Source organism: Anticarsia gemmatalis, chromosome 2 (assembly GCF_050436995.1).
Source record: "Anticarsia gemmatalis isolate Benzon Research Colony breed Stoneville strain chromosome 2, ilAntGemm2 primary, whole genome shotgun sequence".
Taxonomy (NCBI): Eukaryota; Metazoa; Arthropoda; class Insecta; order Lepidoptera; family Erebidae; genus Anticarsia; species Anticarsia gemmatalis.
Window position 1 is genome coordinate 11,056,319 of NC_134746.1, and position 16,974 is coordinate 11,073,292.

The 16,974-nt window shown below is 32.9% G+C and overlaps 1 protein-coding gene across 1 annotated transcript; it reads right to left on the reverse strand.

The window, feature by feature from the left end:
* Positions 1–12,805: 12,805 nt before the first annotated feature.
* On the reverse strand, positions 12,806–15,625 carry LOC142978587 (uncharacterized). Its single transcript, XM_076123091.1, has 6 exons — positions 15,298–15,625; positions 14,925–15,101; positions 14,480–14,662; positions 14,211–14,340; positions 13,768–13,928; positions 12,806–13,560 (listed from the first exon to the last, which is right to left on the reverse strand). The coding sequence occupies exons 1-6, from the start codon at positions 15,557–15,559 to the stop codon at positions 13,289–13,291; spliced, it is 1,185 nt and encodes a 394-aa protein (XP_075979206.1). The 5' UTR covers positions 15,560–15,625; the 3' UTR covers positions 12,806–13,288.
* Positions 15,626–16,974: the final 1,349 nt, after the last annotated feature.

Consider the following 16,974-nt stretch of genomic DNA (forward strand, 5'->3'; position numbering starts at 1 on the left):
TTCTTCTATACTATGTATACAGTATGTGTAGACTCACGTAATCACTTATATACCGTCATGTAATATTTAAACATAGAAATGGCTAGGTGCTTAACGGAGATGGGCTGTTAACCTGTCATCATAGTGCATTATCGCTGTCGTTATTATTATAGTTAACTTGCTTACGCACTATTAAGTACTTCAACTGATACCGTACTTATTCTTAAATGAATTACTTAGATCTACGCTTACTACTACTCAAACTGTCTTTAGAAATATTGATATCATACAACTCAAAAACAATGTTCGTTTGGTATATCCGTTTTCAATCACATTTAACAAAATTTTTGAAGGCAAATAGCTGAAAGATTTTATAAATCATTTATTAACATTTTGAATACGTAACAAAAATCGTATATTTCGTTTTCTATCAAAATATCGACACTTTCAGAGCAGAATTCGTAACATTTAATTTATTCACAAATGCCTCGGGCACAAAGCTCACCTAATTACATAAATGAACCTTGGCTTATATTGAATGTTTGCTAGATATAAATAATCAAATGAACAGCTTAAACATTCCGCAAACGTGAGTAAGAGTACTGTTGTAAACTATATCTGTTAAAGACCTCAATATTATAGAGACGTTGCAAACTGAACCTATTGTTCAGCGGTTTCGACATAATCATATGTAGACTTTCGAGATGAGCTAAATTCGTAGCCACGACCGCTAATAACCTAAATTGCATGACGGAAAAAATTGATTTTATTTTAAAAACTGAACTAGAAGCCGCAACGGTATCACCAAGCAACTCGGTTACGTCGTTCACTCGATTCGTTCCCCGAAATGACAATGGTTGTGTGTCGATTTCACGGCCTCTATGGGACATCTGCCGACATTTTGTTTTAAGTGTACGTGGAGTGTAACAAAAGCGTTCGGGTGCTTCTTCGAACCCGATGTTTGGCGAGAAAGCTTCGCAGACGGCATGCTAAAAAGGCTTTTACGCAACGCGTGCCCGTGCCGTGAGTTGCGTCACGCGCGGAGGGGAGCATCGCAGATTAATGTCACCTGGCCAGACGCGACACCTCGTTTTGAGGTACATCACATCACATGTTTTCGAAGACAACGTGAGAGATCACGTTGACTACAAGAATATTATTATAATTTCGTAGCTGGTTATGTAATATCAATACTACGACTATACAGTTTGAGCAGTTGTAGAATTCTTTAACCGCCTACCTTATTTGCTTATTTTCCAAAGCCGGCAGTGTAGTTTTAATTCTTAGGTAAGGTCCTGAATTTTCATACGTTTGTCGTCTTTTTCGCTTATAAAAAAAAAACAATTCTGGAATTAAATAAAAGCCAGTAAATACAATGCAATATTATTCAACATGCATTTAATTTATGCTTTCCTTTTGTAGGTACACATGGTACTTTAAAATAGTATAATTTCAAGAGGAATATTTACCAAGATTATTTATCAAGCACATAAAACAATACATTCAATCCAAAGACTGTAAGAAACTTACTGAATTTTATAAAAGTGAAGAAATAAGCCAATAAGCATTTATAATCAGTGTTAAAAACGTTTAGCTACAGCCAATGCAATTAATAAGTTGTAATCAAAAAGACAAATGACGATCATCAATTGTTTTTATTTTTTTTCCTTTAGAACTTTTTCACAATACCTACTGCAGCCAGTTTTTTTCGCTAGCAAAAAGTTTGTATTTAATTTTAATTAGATGGAACAAATCAATGTTCCATAAAATGGCATTCGAATTTTAAATCGAATCTGTATGGAAATTACGCGTTGACAGCAAAATTATATTTTAATTTAATTTATGCGGATTAATACTTATTATAAGTTCTGTTCTTTTTTTTTCAATAAAAGAGGTTTTAACATTTTTAATCTATGATAATAATCCTGAGCAAGTTGGCAACAGAATGATGATTCTGTTTCGTGGTATTTAGGTTCGGCATGACATTTGTAATGGAGTTTGCGATGCCGTAATTAACCCGTCTTCCGCACTGTTAACAAATTGTGTTTGTTCATCAACACTGGTACTATTTGATTTGTTTTAAAATATGAACACACGAAATGTCAGAAGTAAAAGTTTTCAATCAATTTGCATTCACGAAAGTTCACTAGAATTTTGCAATAGTAAGATTCATACTCTTACAAAAATTATAACAGAATAAGGAACACTGATCACGTCTATTTTCTAATTTTGTAATTATGCGAAAAGAAAGACCTTTCATTCTCTACAAGGATTTAAGTTATTTTACATTAATATGTTACATAGATATTTAAATAGGTACTCAAATTGACAAAGTTCCTGATGTTGTTTGTCGTATGGTTAGTGGTCAACCTAGTGTCAAAGTTGTTCAAGCCGCCCGAGAGGCCTTTGACGTGGCTTAACGACTGTTATCTTAGTAGACAACAACCGGGACCGACTTTTTAACGTGCCCTCCGAAGCACGGAGACGCCCTTTTCCTATCATAAGAGTGTCAAGGATATCAAATTCATGATGATTCATGCTAACATGCAACAAACAGCCATACAACTAGCTTAATTTGTTTTAGATCTATTTCCATACGATGTCACGTGCAAGGATAATATTGTAATAAAATTATGTAAGTGTGTTTCGCATAATATCAATAGGCTTTTTTATATAAGTTCATAATTCGTATTCATGCGATACTTATCGAATTACTTTTAATATCGTCATTACGACAGTTTGTCTTTCAGGACTAAATCGCTGAACATTTTTTTTATATTTTAATAAATTATGTATATGTCGGTCAAACTCAATCTCTCAATCAACTTGAAAGTAGCTACTTTCAAGTTGATTGAGATATTGAGTTTGACCGACATATACGCGTAAATAGTTTCATCCCCTATTCAGCTGAATAGGGGATGAAACTATTTACGCGACGAGAACTAAGCTTGCAATAATAGATAATTTCAATCATCCATCAAGCTAAACAATACAATTGCCGTAAAAGCTTGTATCCGTTGATACTTATCTTTATTTAGCAGACCATTTTGGTTTACCTTTATTTTATTGACAGGATGGGTAATATGAGCACGTTAAAATCATTGAACAGAACTTAAGCAGCTTTTATAACAAATCTGTACATGCACCGAGATTCTTGTAGCTCGTGATAGGCGCTGGTCAGTCGGCTTCCTGATGACGTCACCCAAGGCCGCCAACATTGCTCGCAGATTAATTTTACAGTGCTACCGTACTGCACATACCGGTGACTAGACACAACGTGATAACACTAAACCGCATTGTGACAGGCATTCTTGGATGTCGTGTTCAATTGTAATTTATATCGAATTACGTAATGGTTCTTAATCTTTGGATTTTAATTAATCAAGATATTTTACCAGGTAAGCTAGGCATATCGATATTCAGAAATAGACTTCACTCATGGAGAAAACTTATAAGTGCTTCCGATGTACATCTAAGTTAAAGAAAAAAATGTTCTTTAATCAGATACGATACTTACGTACGCCTTAACCCATTTACCTAAGAAATTCCTGTTACGAAGACTTTTTGACGAATCTGTATCAAAGATATATTATCACAGTGAAAGTTTGGTAGAAAATGTAATACATCTCTTCTTTGGTACTTTTAGTCAGTTAACAAACAACAATTAAGCTTTTTTCGTGGCAAGTATAACACGATAATTTTCCTGTCCGATGACGCATGACTCTGATTCATATTTAAAATCATTTTGATCTAATTATTTTTAAACGAATACTACCACTGCGTTCGTCATTCAATATACCAGTATAAGTTCAACTTTTATTGAGTCATTGAGCACTTAGTCAACTTGTATTTTGAGAAAAACGCACATGAATACAGGCCAATAACGTAAGTTCTTGTTACTTACCAAGGATTGCGGATGTTTTTTTGTACCTACTCTACAATAATTAACTATATTCACTTGTGGGATAATAAAAAGTAGGTACTGTGGTCTGACTTTGAGTAATAAAAGCCTTAAGGTTCCGTTTTATATGTAAAGTAACACAATCTGAAGACTTAGTTAGGAACTGATTTATCAAATCTTTTTATTAAACCTTTTCGTGCTTGTGATTTACCAAACTTGTTTTTCAGTAGTTTAGGGGATGGAGCCGCAATGCTCCCTTAATTAGGTATTTTAAGAATTAATCAAAATTACATGTTTTTACCAAAAATGAGCGTTCATTTATTTACCATCTTCAAGTTCGTCTTGATATTATTCAGAAATATTTATGCACTGAAATAAAGAGCTTCGAAAAAATTTCAAAGTTAAGACAGACTTATTCAATCACCATTTTTTTCGTCTGTTTAATTTGACATAGTAAACTAGTGAAAGTTATGCAACACATATTCAAATAAAATAAACAAACTGCCCTTGGTATAATTAGGTAACAGACATCTTCAGTGGGTGTCCGCAGTATTGTTCGAGCACAATAGCGCGATGGCGGCTCCACAGCGCAGATAATGTGAACGTAATGTATGCAGTTGCATCCTATACTCAAGGATTCTCTTAGTCATACGATAGCTGTTTTTGTAGGTGTTAACTGTTGGCAAATATACACGAGTTTGTAAAGGCATTTTGTTTTTACTTTTAGCCCTTCCTGCAAAGATATCTGTAATTGGTCTTATCAGTGTTTCCTATTTACATATCTGCATTTATTTGATTTGGTGTTTGACTAATTTATCAAAGAAGGCCTTAGGTTTAGTGAACGAGCTCAGAAGATTGCCGATCCGATATCATGAATGAGTATCATTATAGAATTGTAGAGGACATTTTTATAATTGTGGACACATTATAATTTAAGATTGCCAACAATGTGGGTAAATTAAACGTCTAATATATTATTATGTGACCTAAAAATTATACAAATATTTATACAAAGTACTATACATCTTCAAAGATAAATCATCAACCGCAAAATCGAACCGTTTAAGCACCTATTACGATTACCCAAGAACAAATAACAATTGTTACACATAAAACAATATTGCATACATCTTTAAACATAAATACTATTGTTCAACAAAGCGAAAACTATTAAAAATCAATTACAGTTATTTTAATAGAATACTGTTACTGAAACTCTAAGTAATGCTCGTCTAGACATCGCAAAGAAATCTGTGTCACGCCGATGTCAACGCTCCTGCGCACACGCTGAATATTGAGTAGCGAAGCGACTGCGCATGCGCGTACCGCACTCAAACTAAATACTTCACAAGATTTACGACAATGTCCAAATATCGAAAAACAGATTAATATTACAGTTTTTAAACTATCACGGTTTGTACACATAATACAAAATTACTAACGGGTTTTCAACGCGATGAGAATTTTAAGATTTACGACACCTTATTTGCTGCCCGTCGTTTCGATCGAGCGTTAAGACAGATTAATATTTTCATAATGAACAGCACGTTTCAATCACGTGACTAGAAAATGTATTTAATTTATGAACATTGATTTAATGTGTGACAATTATTTTTCAAAGAAATTGTGTCTGATTGTAATCTAATCATGCATTATTCGTGTTAACTAGTGTTATGTTCAATGAGTTAGCAGAACTTATAACGATGGAATAAAAAATAATGTTTTGTGTGGCGCCAACTATTTATACACGATACATACGTTATGCATATTAAATATACAGTCGTAGCCCTGCTTACACTCTAACACCATCTATGCTTATTGAAAATCTCATAATCGAGTATGGGAAGACTGCATTAATACGGTCCAAGTACAGAGTACCCTCAAATTGAAGATGAAAAGTCCTCCCTGTTGAACATCGTAAGCATATTATAAATCTCCATAAGATGAAAGACCAAACTTATTTCATTAACTACATATTCATAAGCTTTCATTAACATTTCAATTTAAATCGATCAGATAAAAGTGTGAAATTTATTCCGTCAAATGCCTCATCAAGATCGGTATTTCAAAAACTAGATTAATGAATTGTGAATATTCAGATGTGGATGGCACACTTTGATTAATTAAATACAATGACATTTACATTCGATCATTCTGTTATTATTATGTTAATTGTTATGTTTTGTTACGAAACACATGTCAACAATGGGAACGTTGACAGGCGAATTGTGAGAAAGTAAACGATCGTATGTAGGCTGTGTTAGCAGACAGATCATTAACGCTATTGTAAAGTGTTACTCATCATTTAAATAATTTACAAATACTCGTATGTCTATTGTCTGCTTGCCGTCTGAAAGATAAGTAACGTAAAAACGTGATTTAGTACAACTTTTGCTACTTCAACTACATAGAATCGCGTCTTGTTTTCACAGGGGTTATTTTATTCAAATAGTAACATAATCGAAAATATATCGGAGTTTTTAGAGGTACACCAAGTAAATAACTTCAATTAAAAGATTACATTGTACACCTAAATATTGATAATAGGTGAGATAAATGATTTTATAATCAATTAAAAACCAATAAACCCAAATCACACGCATTCAATCTTATTTCTTACGCCATATGTACCATTAAAAATAAAATCAGGATATCCTTTACGTAATTGCAATAATAATTACGTAAATAATAGTTTTAAAACTGATCAGCATTCCGTCGAAGAACCTTCAAATGCCTTTTGATAGTGACATTTGCCTTGCTTTAATATTAAATTGGTTCTACTCATTGATGTTTAATTATAAAGTAGTAGCTATTTTCTAAGGTCTCGCTGTGGACTTATTTGCTCTGTGACTTTGTGTAATTATAGATTACATGTGTAGGACAGGACATGTTTGTTTTGATTGCTAAAACGGATTAAAAGCCTTGCTAAGATATTAAATCTAAAATATTAAAATAAATAGGCTATATCAACATTAATTTCGAAGAGATAATTTAAATTACTTGATTTTTACATGCTGATTTCTGAAACATGACACCAGTCTTAGAAAGACAGGTGATACTCACAGGGAGAAATACCTTACTAAAATTAGCAACTTTTCATATAAAATAATACCTACTAAAACAAGTCAAAAATCTAACAAGGTTGCATTTATTTACTAATATACTTTCAGTGTTTACTTAAAACACCGATCGATTAAAATTCAGTCATTATTTTGGTAATAAAATAAACAGGACGACTGCATCAAATGTCAAGATGTTATGTAGATCAGATGGCTGTAACCTTGCACTGCAAATACGTAATCATTACAATGTTATATGTTAATACTAATGCATCGAGAAGGTACTAGTCTATACCCCGAATCTCACTTGCAATTATTTAAATGTCTGATTATTTCTTACAATTAAACGTAAACTGGGTTATATGAACAGTGTCTTACAGAAATTTCTTTAAGTAACCAGTTATGAAAAGGTTTGCCTAGTAGTATATTGTAGTAGTGTATGTAGCCTAGGTAACTTCTATAAATTGTTACCTAACGGTAAACACGGTTTCCCTGAAAATTCTATCAGGATAGATAGAAAACACTGTCGGTATGTGTGTTATGTCTATATGTATAATGTTTAGTAGAAAACTTAAACAAAATCGTGAACTTAAACCACTTACCTCCATACATTCACCCCACTGCCTAGTTATCTTTAGTACCTAGTCTCTACAGTAACAGATATCTTACATATTCAATTATTATCTGCGATAGTCAAGTAATAGCATATAATCTATATGTATCGTGAGCTAGGTCTCAGCAGTGAAGAGAAACGTCCCATGACCTTACTGCATACTTCGGCGACAACTGCAAATGCCAACCGTTTCCCATAGACAACGATGTGTTCGAGTGCTGTAATTGGTAAATACATCTTACTTTCTTATCGTTACGCCTAACATACTATCTTTAAATTGTTTAAATACACAATACGTGAGACTGAGTTTATAAAATAACTGTACACTTAACCCTTTTGATTACGGACGAACCTACGGTTGATAGCTCCTTGAAGAAACTAACACTTACCATGATGAGATGATTTTCTAAAGTCTATTGTCTAGTGTTTTGAGTGTAACCTCCTACTTCATTGCCATCGTGACTGTTAGTCATGGAAACTACATACGTTATGCGTTAATGCGGATTTATACGATACTCATTTAAAAAGCTTATGTTTGCTGGTGATTCTTAATCCTATAAACATCATTCTAAGTCATGACAAAGCAGACTTGTCCCCAAAAATGCGACACAAACTCTGTGGCAAAGGTTCTAGCTCGTCAGTGGCTATATTAATGTTAGTACTTCTTACCCCAAGTTTCTGAGGTACATTTAGCGGCAGTTTATCTATTCAATAGCGTTAAAACTCATACAAAGAAAACGCTATTGAATAGATAAACTACCACTAGATGTACTCAGAAACCGGGGGTTAGTGATATGACGGTTGTAAACGCTTGGGATAAGGCTAGAATCCTTATAACTTCATTTTATAACTGAATGTGAGCCACCCATGTTTGATAGAGGAACATATACGAGACGTAATAGTAGTGTAGTGTACAAAACAAAAGGCTATTGTGCGAAGATTCGTCTGCCTCGTAATAACAGTTCCGGGTCAGTGCAACAAACATTAACTTCGGTTTTAGTTTAGAATATATCCAGAGAGCTTGTATTTGGACACACAACTTAAACTACAAATGAAATCATGTACATACCTGACGGTAATGCTATAAGGTGTTAGTGCTACATCGATGATTTACCTTTAATCAGGCTTGCTAGTAATTTTTGAAACATTAACGCTTTTCCACAGATCCTTGTATTCCTAAAACTTAATTATTATACTTAGGCACGTATAATAAGTATATCAAAACTCTACCTTTTAATTTCAAGTATGGTCTATTATTATGCTTACTAATTGCTACAGTCAGCTTATCTTCTTAGTGAGAAAAAAGTATGGTCGAATAAAATTTAGAACCTCCTTTTGAAATCGGTTAATAAAATATTCTATCCTAAATAGCAGAACTGCACAACTATATCTAACTTAAATTTTATTATGATGTTATTTAGATAAGCACTACATCATTATAGACACGTAAGTATGTTTGTTACTATAACACTTCCTACGACCCCACGAACTTTTGATCCCGGATAAATATTTACATAAACAGTTATGATAATCGTATTTAAAATATACAATATCATTTCCATAAATATCAGTTTAACTTCAATATTAGAAATAGGCAATAGAAAATCCTTATGTCATTGTGTTGAAATATATTACAGCGATAATGTATAAGATATATGGGAACAGTTCGGAGAAAATATCAATCCAACCATACAAATAGAAAAATAGTAGACAATCAAGAGAATCTAATTTAAATAGGTATGCACTTCATCCCTATACTATCAAGTATCTTAGTAAAGGAATAATTTATAATCATGTTCCTATTTTTAAAGTGGTAAGTAAGGTAATATAAACTCTATGTCCTTTTAGAAAGAGACGAATGTCTTGTTTTGTGAGGAATTCAATGTATATTTTGCTCTAAGTTCGATTTGGTTTCGATATGAATTCAATTTTAAAGTCACATAAAACTTTTAAACATTCGTTACGTTACGTGTTATTTCACGATAGTTCTGCCATCTGTTGGCAGTAGCACGCAATACTGGCACTGATCGCACTACAATACTATAAACCACATAATTTATTTCGAAGAAAAACAAATTGTAATCTCAATAAAGCGAGTTCCTCAATTATAGGCCCTATAAATGGACCTATAAATCAAAATAAAGCCTTCAATTACATACTCCAATGTTGTAAATAGCCTGCAGCCAAAAAATTGTGACCAAACTTAATTAAAAACTCGGAACCTTTCAAACTCACCGAAATTGGTAGCTTAGGGTCATTTACAGTAAAGTGGAGTGTTAGAATGCGTTGGCATGACACCGTGCGTACCGTTATACGTTGACAATGAGTGTGTTGGTCCCTCAGGAACTCGCCCCGAATTTTAATTCGACAAGCAAATTAGGCCGTAGCGATATTCTACAATGCTAATTTATGATACAATTCAACACGTTCGATCACGACTTTACGCACATAATCAGGTTCGACTGGAACTTACTATGAATTATTAAATTTTATATTGCAATTCAAATTCTAAAGTTTGACGAATCGTTTGTGTCATTCTGACTCAGCATTTTTTATACGGCTCGTAATGGCTTACTAATTTAGTCAATAATTATTTGTTAAGTTTTATATTTTAGCACAGATGTGTGCCAAAAATGTATGAGCTCTATTGTAACAAAACTCAATAACTAACTTAGACACTAAACTATGACATACAATGGGCAAACCGGTTGTTATTCTGGTCTATTCATTTTATGCTGAGTTTATTCAATGCTGAAACAACTAGATGTCTTCTTGTATAAAGTATTTATAGATCACGTTTATGGACAATAAAATTAGAATAAGTTGTTCTTTTTTTTATATTTAAAACAGGTCTAATTGTAATTCTAAATTACAGAATAGTTATTTAAACAGAAACGTTTTTTTCTCAAAAAAAGTGAGTGAACTTAAACGATGTCTACTGTTCACACATACAAATGAGTTGAGTCGTGATTATGTTGCTGATCACCGAATTATTAGCAACACGTAATCGAAATTCGATCAAAAACCAGCCGAGTGTATCTGTGCATATAAATACATGCTTAGGGAATACTTCACACCGATTTTACAGTAAATTGTTTTGTGGTATTTTTTCCTCGAACGTTCTTTTACTTTGGCTGGTAAATATTATGTCAAACCAATAAATAACTACTTAGTATATTTCGTGATAAGTGATCATGAGCCTAGTCAGTATTGTCACACAGAAGATACTCGCTTAAGAACTGACCACATCCAACGCTTAACTATCCTACTAACATTATAAACGCGAAAGTTTGTGAAGATGCATAAATGTAGATATGTACATATGTATGTTTATTCTTTGATACTCTCTCCCGAAAAGCTCCCAGGCGGACTTTAATGAAATTTGGTACACTGATAGCTTAAAACCTGGGTTAACACATAGAATTTACATCAACATTTACCCCGAATAAATTTACCTTTTAGCACAGACGAAGTAGCAGGCTAAATCTAGTACTAAATAAAATCTTTTAGTTAACTCAAAAATTACTTTCCCTTCGTTGTCTTTCATATCTATAAAATTAATTAGTTTCCTCGACTACGCCCGCATGCAATAGAGTGCTTCTCACAAAGGTTGTATCACCATTCAATTGGCAGTTCCCTTCATAACCGGAAGTGATAATTTGACAGCTACAATGACACTTCCGCTAAACAATCACGAAGGTACCACGTTAATTAATTCTTTACTATTAAAAGTTTTTTAATTATCAACATTTGTCTTAATGACAGTCTCTTTGAACCTCTATTTTGACACATGACTTACGTAATGATTAATTAAAATATTGTTTTTTAGATATAAAACATATAACTGAACATACAGAAAGTTCAAAACACACATTATTTCTAGTTGCGATACACCTTAAATTTTACCTTTAAATTAAACCTTCGTTTGTACACTTAATAGATGATGTAGTTGTAGGTATATAGCATTTCCAAAGTCTCGTTCCCAACTATCTTGGTGTCGGCATTATTATACGGTGTATAGAGATTAGGCGTTAGACTTCCATGAAACGACTGCAGTTATACTTTGGCATAAGAGAATTCTAATCGATATTCCCAGACAACTGGCTATAAAAATATATTATTCAACCTATACCTGTACCTGTACAAAATGTATGACTTAAAATACAGTTCATTAAACAGAGAGTTTACAAGCTCCGAGTTAGCTTCCTGAGCGGAAATGAGACGACAGTCATGGTAGTACATCCGGTCGACATTGACTCTACGATATGTAGCAAGGCCGACAACACTTGACACTTTCAAGACGAGGCCTCAACGACGAGGAAGGGACTTATTCGTGTCAATACCAAGTGTAATGTAATCACAGCTCCAATTTGTAGTCTAATTGAATGTTAGATGGTTAAGTCACGGCGAGGATGTAGACAGAATCACGAATGTTTTGCTGTTATCGAGTCACTATCAAAACATGGCTGTAAATGGAAATTTGTAAAGATCGTTGACAAGTCGTTTTACAAAATATATTATGCAGAAAATAGTAGGTAGGTACTTAAAAGTAAAACGCATTAAGTAAATCTTATGTGGAATTCTCCAAACTAAAAGTAATGGATTAAAGATTTTGCGTTGTCAGAGGTAAAACGGTTTTCAGAAATGTTCGTTATTTGTAACAACCCCTGAAATCGTCAAACTATATGATAACAATGACGTGAAATGTTGTCGATGTAAATTCATAGTAATAGAACTAGAACGCTTTGAAATAAATAAATAGTAAAAATAATTTATTTTACAAATTTGTATATATTCTACCTGTATTATACTATCTATGTTCCCGCTAACACTACACGTGCTATGTATTGTATATGTATTTGTAGATATCATAAGAAGAAAGTAACGTACTAGTAGGTATGTCGTAATCATTGCATCATTCTTTATTGAAAACTTCTGTCCGTACGTATGTTTGTATACAATTAAATTTTAACTCATATTGTTGCCAAAGACAAACAAATTCGGTGATATCACAGAGTATCACGATTAATTAACATAATGATTGTAACAAATTGTTTACTATTGTTTTGTGAAAACATCTTTGAGACGACAATGGATGCCTATTGCCTAAAAAGACGCAGAAACCGTTCATTCTTTTGCATATCGAGTTAAGTACAGTAAATACACTTTTTATTGAATATAACTAGAAATTGATAAAATTATATTCAGGTACTCGGATTAAAATTACATTATATATTGCGTCATAACATTTATTTTTATATAGTACCTATATAAGACTTAAAAACTACATTATAATGATACAATCATGTTAGTATCGCATATTCCCATGGTCGCTTCATGCTGAACACCCACATGACATGGCATTGACTAGTGAAGACATTAATCTAAGAACTCCTCCTTACTACGAAGACATAAACAATTGACGGACAGTATTAATTGCCAGCAGCGCGATTGTCTACCACTACCGCGTCGACGAGAATTTTTCTATGAAAATCGGATCAGCGCCGCTAGCGGGCGCCGTAGGAACTATTTTTGCAGTACATTTTTAATGTCTTTACTCGACAGTATCGGCTTTAGATAATCGCGCTACTAACCCCTTTACACACTGCCAGTTTCACTACACTCTACTATTTCATCTAAAAGAAAAAACATATCCACTATTATCCTGGATATAAAAGTGAAATGCTTGCCTGGCTGAAGATTTCAATTCTTTGTTTATCTATAAATCAATATTCTTTAGTAAAATGTTTCCATAATGAATCTTATAGCGGACGCCAATGCTGCACTCGCCACTCCCGTCATATGGCCGTTACATGCACCGTTCATGATTGCCTCATTCGTCGACAAAAACTCCCATGAAACTCCGTCAGATTTGAATTTTGGTAGAGTGAAATTTTTACGCGGCCTCGTCACATTGAAACATCCATATGAAGTTTGGAAATCTAAAAGCTCGTCTATCCATGATCGCCGTAGAAACTGAGCGTGGCCCACGAGAGTGCAAAGACTGACTGAAAACAAAATATAAAATAATTTATTGGTGTTCTGAAGATATAACATAATAACAAGCCAAAACTTCAGGCATACTAAGGTGAAATGCGTATTCGAGTTAGTTCACGCATTATATTATCTTATAATAAAAAGGCCTTGCGAAAGTTTAAAGTTATGGTTCTGAAGTAAATTTAAGGAGAGTTAATTTTCAGTAGAAAAATACTTACTCTGTTCTAAAATTAAATCCGGTATTTCAAAGTCAAAGTGTGCAATGTATTCCGCTTCGTTGTAAATCGTCGCGCACAGTTGGTTTATCAGTATGGCATCGTCGGCGTCAGAGAAAATGGCGCAGTTTCGCGAAAATCGAGTCAATAGCAGGAAAAGTAGTCTGAAAATAAGACTAGATTTTAATTTCCTATATTCTACAAATATACCATCCGTAGACCAAAAACATACCCCACATCAAGACATATTTTTGTAAAACATGAGAAGCTTATGTTCTCCTAGCCTATAACTAGATGCGGTGGCCAATTTTATTGGGGAAGGAAGGAGCATTTAGATAAATAATTGTTCATAACGTACTTAGACCAAAAAATAATAAGACATTAACATAATTATGAAATTTGAAAACTACGGGAAAACTGTGTACCTACAATAACAACTTACTTACCTGTGTGTTATTCCATAACCAAAATGCGTTCCGTTGTTGACCAGGTGGGCACATTTGTAGGGAACATGACAATGTGTCATATTTACTTCACGATTTACAGGATTCTGTGCCAGCGACGTTAAGCATGTATCTACAAAGAATTATACAATTTATTAGGACTCTTTATTTCTCGTGTCTTTGTATAGCAAATCGCGTTTATGAATTCAAACAATAGATAAAAGCCAATTTAAAATACAATAAAAAAATCTATTGACTATGTAGTTACTTACCTGATTCATTAGGACTTGGTGAAAAAATATCGACATCAAAAACTTTCTCGAAGTAATCAGCCCAATCAAAATATATTTCTTTTAACTTTTTTCTAGAATAATACTTTGTTTTCTTGAACAGGTCTAAAGAAAAGTTTGCAAGTTTATTCATCCACGTCGCCTCGTTACTTATTAAATCCAAAACTGTAAAATAAAAGACCATGTTATTTTTGTACCCGTATAAAAAAAACGCTAATATTTCCGGAAAATGCAAGAAATAATTTTACAAAAAGAATAATTACTTAGTAGAGCAATCATCAATTTTAACATACTGATTTTTTGTTTGTTAAAGCATTTTCTCTGACCAAAAAGTAAGCAACAACCAGCGTCACGCATAGGGTGTAATTTTAAATATTATATGCATAACCAGAATATTCTATAATCAATAGTTATAAAAAGTACTTACGTCCCACGGATCGTTGCTCTACACTACCAAGTTTCACTATGAATTTTTTGGTCATCTTCGTAAAATATTCCACTACTGCATCGTTGGTCTTCAGCAAGTTTTCCAAGCGAGTTCGTATAAATGCAGGTAATAGCCCTCTGTTCTTCCCTCTGCTTTTCAGAGAGCTTTTCAAATTAACTACAAATGTAAAAAACACAAATAGCTACTTTTATTGTTTGTGACAGGAAAATCTTCTACACTGAGATCGAATCTCTATGATTATAAATTTTGATAAATATTTTTAGCTCTACGTTTAAAAATTACCATTAATGTTACGTTGGTAATCTTATCACAAACATTAACACTTCTCAGAGATGCGTTTTAAGCTTCTTACCTTTAACAACAAATAGACCGAAATATAAATTTAAATCCACGTAAACTTTATTGTTATTAACGAAAGCAATAGTATCTTCCAATTTACTTAAATATTTCTCCATGTCTATTTTTACTGGTAAATCGTCAATTATCTCCATTTCTCTATAAGTATGGATATCGTTAGGTTTTACACAAAATATCACCGGAATAAATACTGATAGAGTACATAACAACATAATTCTAATACACAGTCGAAACATTTTATTAATATTTAAATACATTTTTGAATTCAGTGAGATTTTCTTAGAAACTTTTCCGCGAAGACGTTTCAACGTCTGAATTCAAATGAAAACTGGCCGGCTTTCCTTCGAAGCTATTGTCTTTATTTACATAGAGGCATCTAAAGGAAAACAAAAAGGAAATCTCTCCATTGTTTGAACTAATTTGTAATTTCAATAGATGTATTACATAATAATATGATAAAGTTTAAAATACATTTTGAATGATGGTATCCGTCACGTGGGCTTATAATGAAATGTTGTTTTGTGGCAAATATAGATACATAATACGTATTTATTAAATAAATGTGTGTTTAGTTGAAAAGATTGCTCATTCGTGCATTGAATTCAATAATGTCGTCATTGCTTGAGTTAAATTGATTAAACTTTTAGGATATTCATTTGATGGAAAGTACACATTGAAAATTTTGTTAAAGTAGAGACATCACAACTTAAACAAAATATTTTACTATAAAGATAGATAAATGTGTTGGGTTTAGGCTAAATACTAACGTAGATGACTGCAGGAAGACGCGTGTGGGAATTGTACGGCAAAATTTTCAACAAATTATAATTGTGAAATGAAAAAAATGCAAACGATTTACGTTCATCATAACTGAATGCAATCGCCATTACGCAAATAGGTACCTACTTATATACTTATACTAACTAATTCTTTATAACCCCCCTGCGAAAATGTTTGAAGGGTTTTGTAACTAAGAGAAATCTGTCTAGCAAAACTAGCTCTTACTTATTCAACTTAGTTCTTAGCTGAAATTTAATTCATGTGATTGTTTATCATCGATTCGTTTTCTGTTTAGAGTCAGAGTCAGATCAAAAAGAAGGAGATTCTCAATTCGCCTGTTTTTATGTTATTTACTTCATTACTTCTTGTTGTATTTTTTTGAACGAAGGTGCTAGGTACCTGTGTGGTACCGTTTAATCCAAAGTGTTGTAAGCATTGACAAATAGTTTTATGAAGTCTAAGAGAGAACATATCTTAAAAAATGCGTCATTAACAAATGTGCTATTTGCACCAAAGTCGTTTTTATACTGAAAAGTTGTAAATGTAGTAGGTAAGTATTAGGTACATTTTATTTTCTTGCACTTAGTGATCCAAAATAGAATAAGATTACTAGTTCCTAACATAACTTACCATGCTTAAATAACTGATTTTGCTACCATTGCTTAATTGGCAAACAGGTAATCATCCGTACACCTAAATACTTCAAACGTAGAAAATTATGACAGAAGGTAAAGTAGTAATTCATGAAATTATTGTTTATAATAAACAATACATAGGATCATGCCATTAGAATTTATTAATGGAAAACAGGAATGCGAAATATTTTATTGCTTATACCAATACCAACATGCGTCACATATTACTACAATTTCGTTAAAGTTTAAGTATGGAA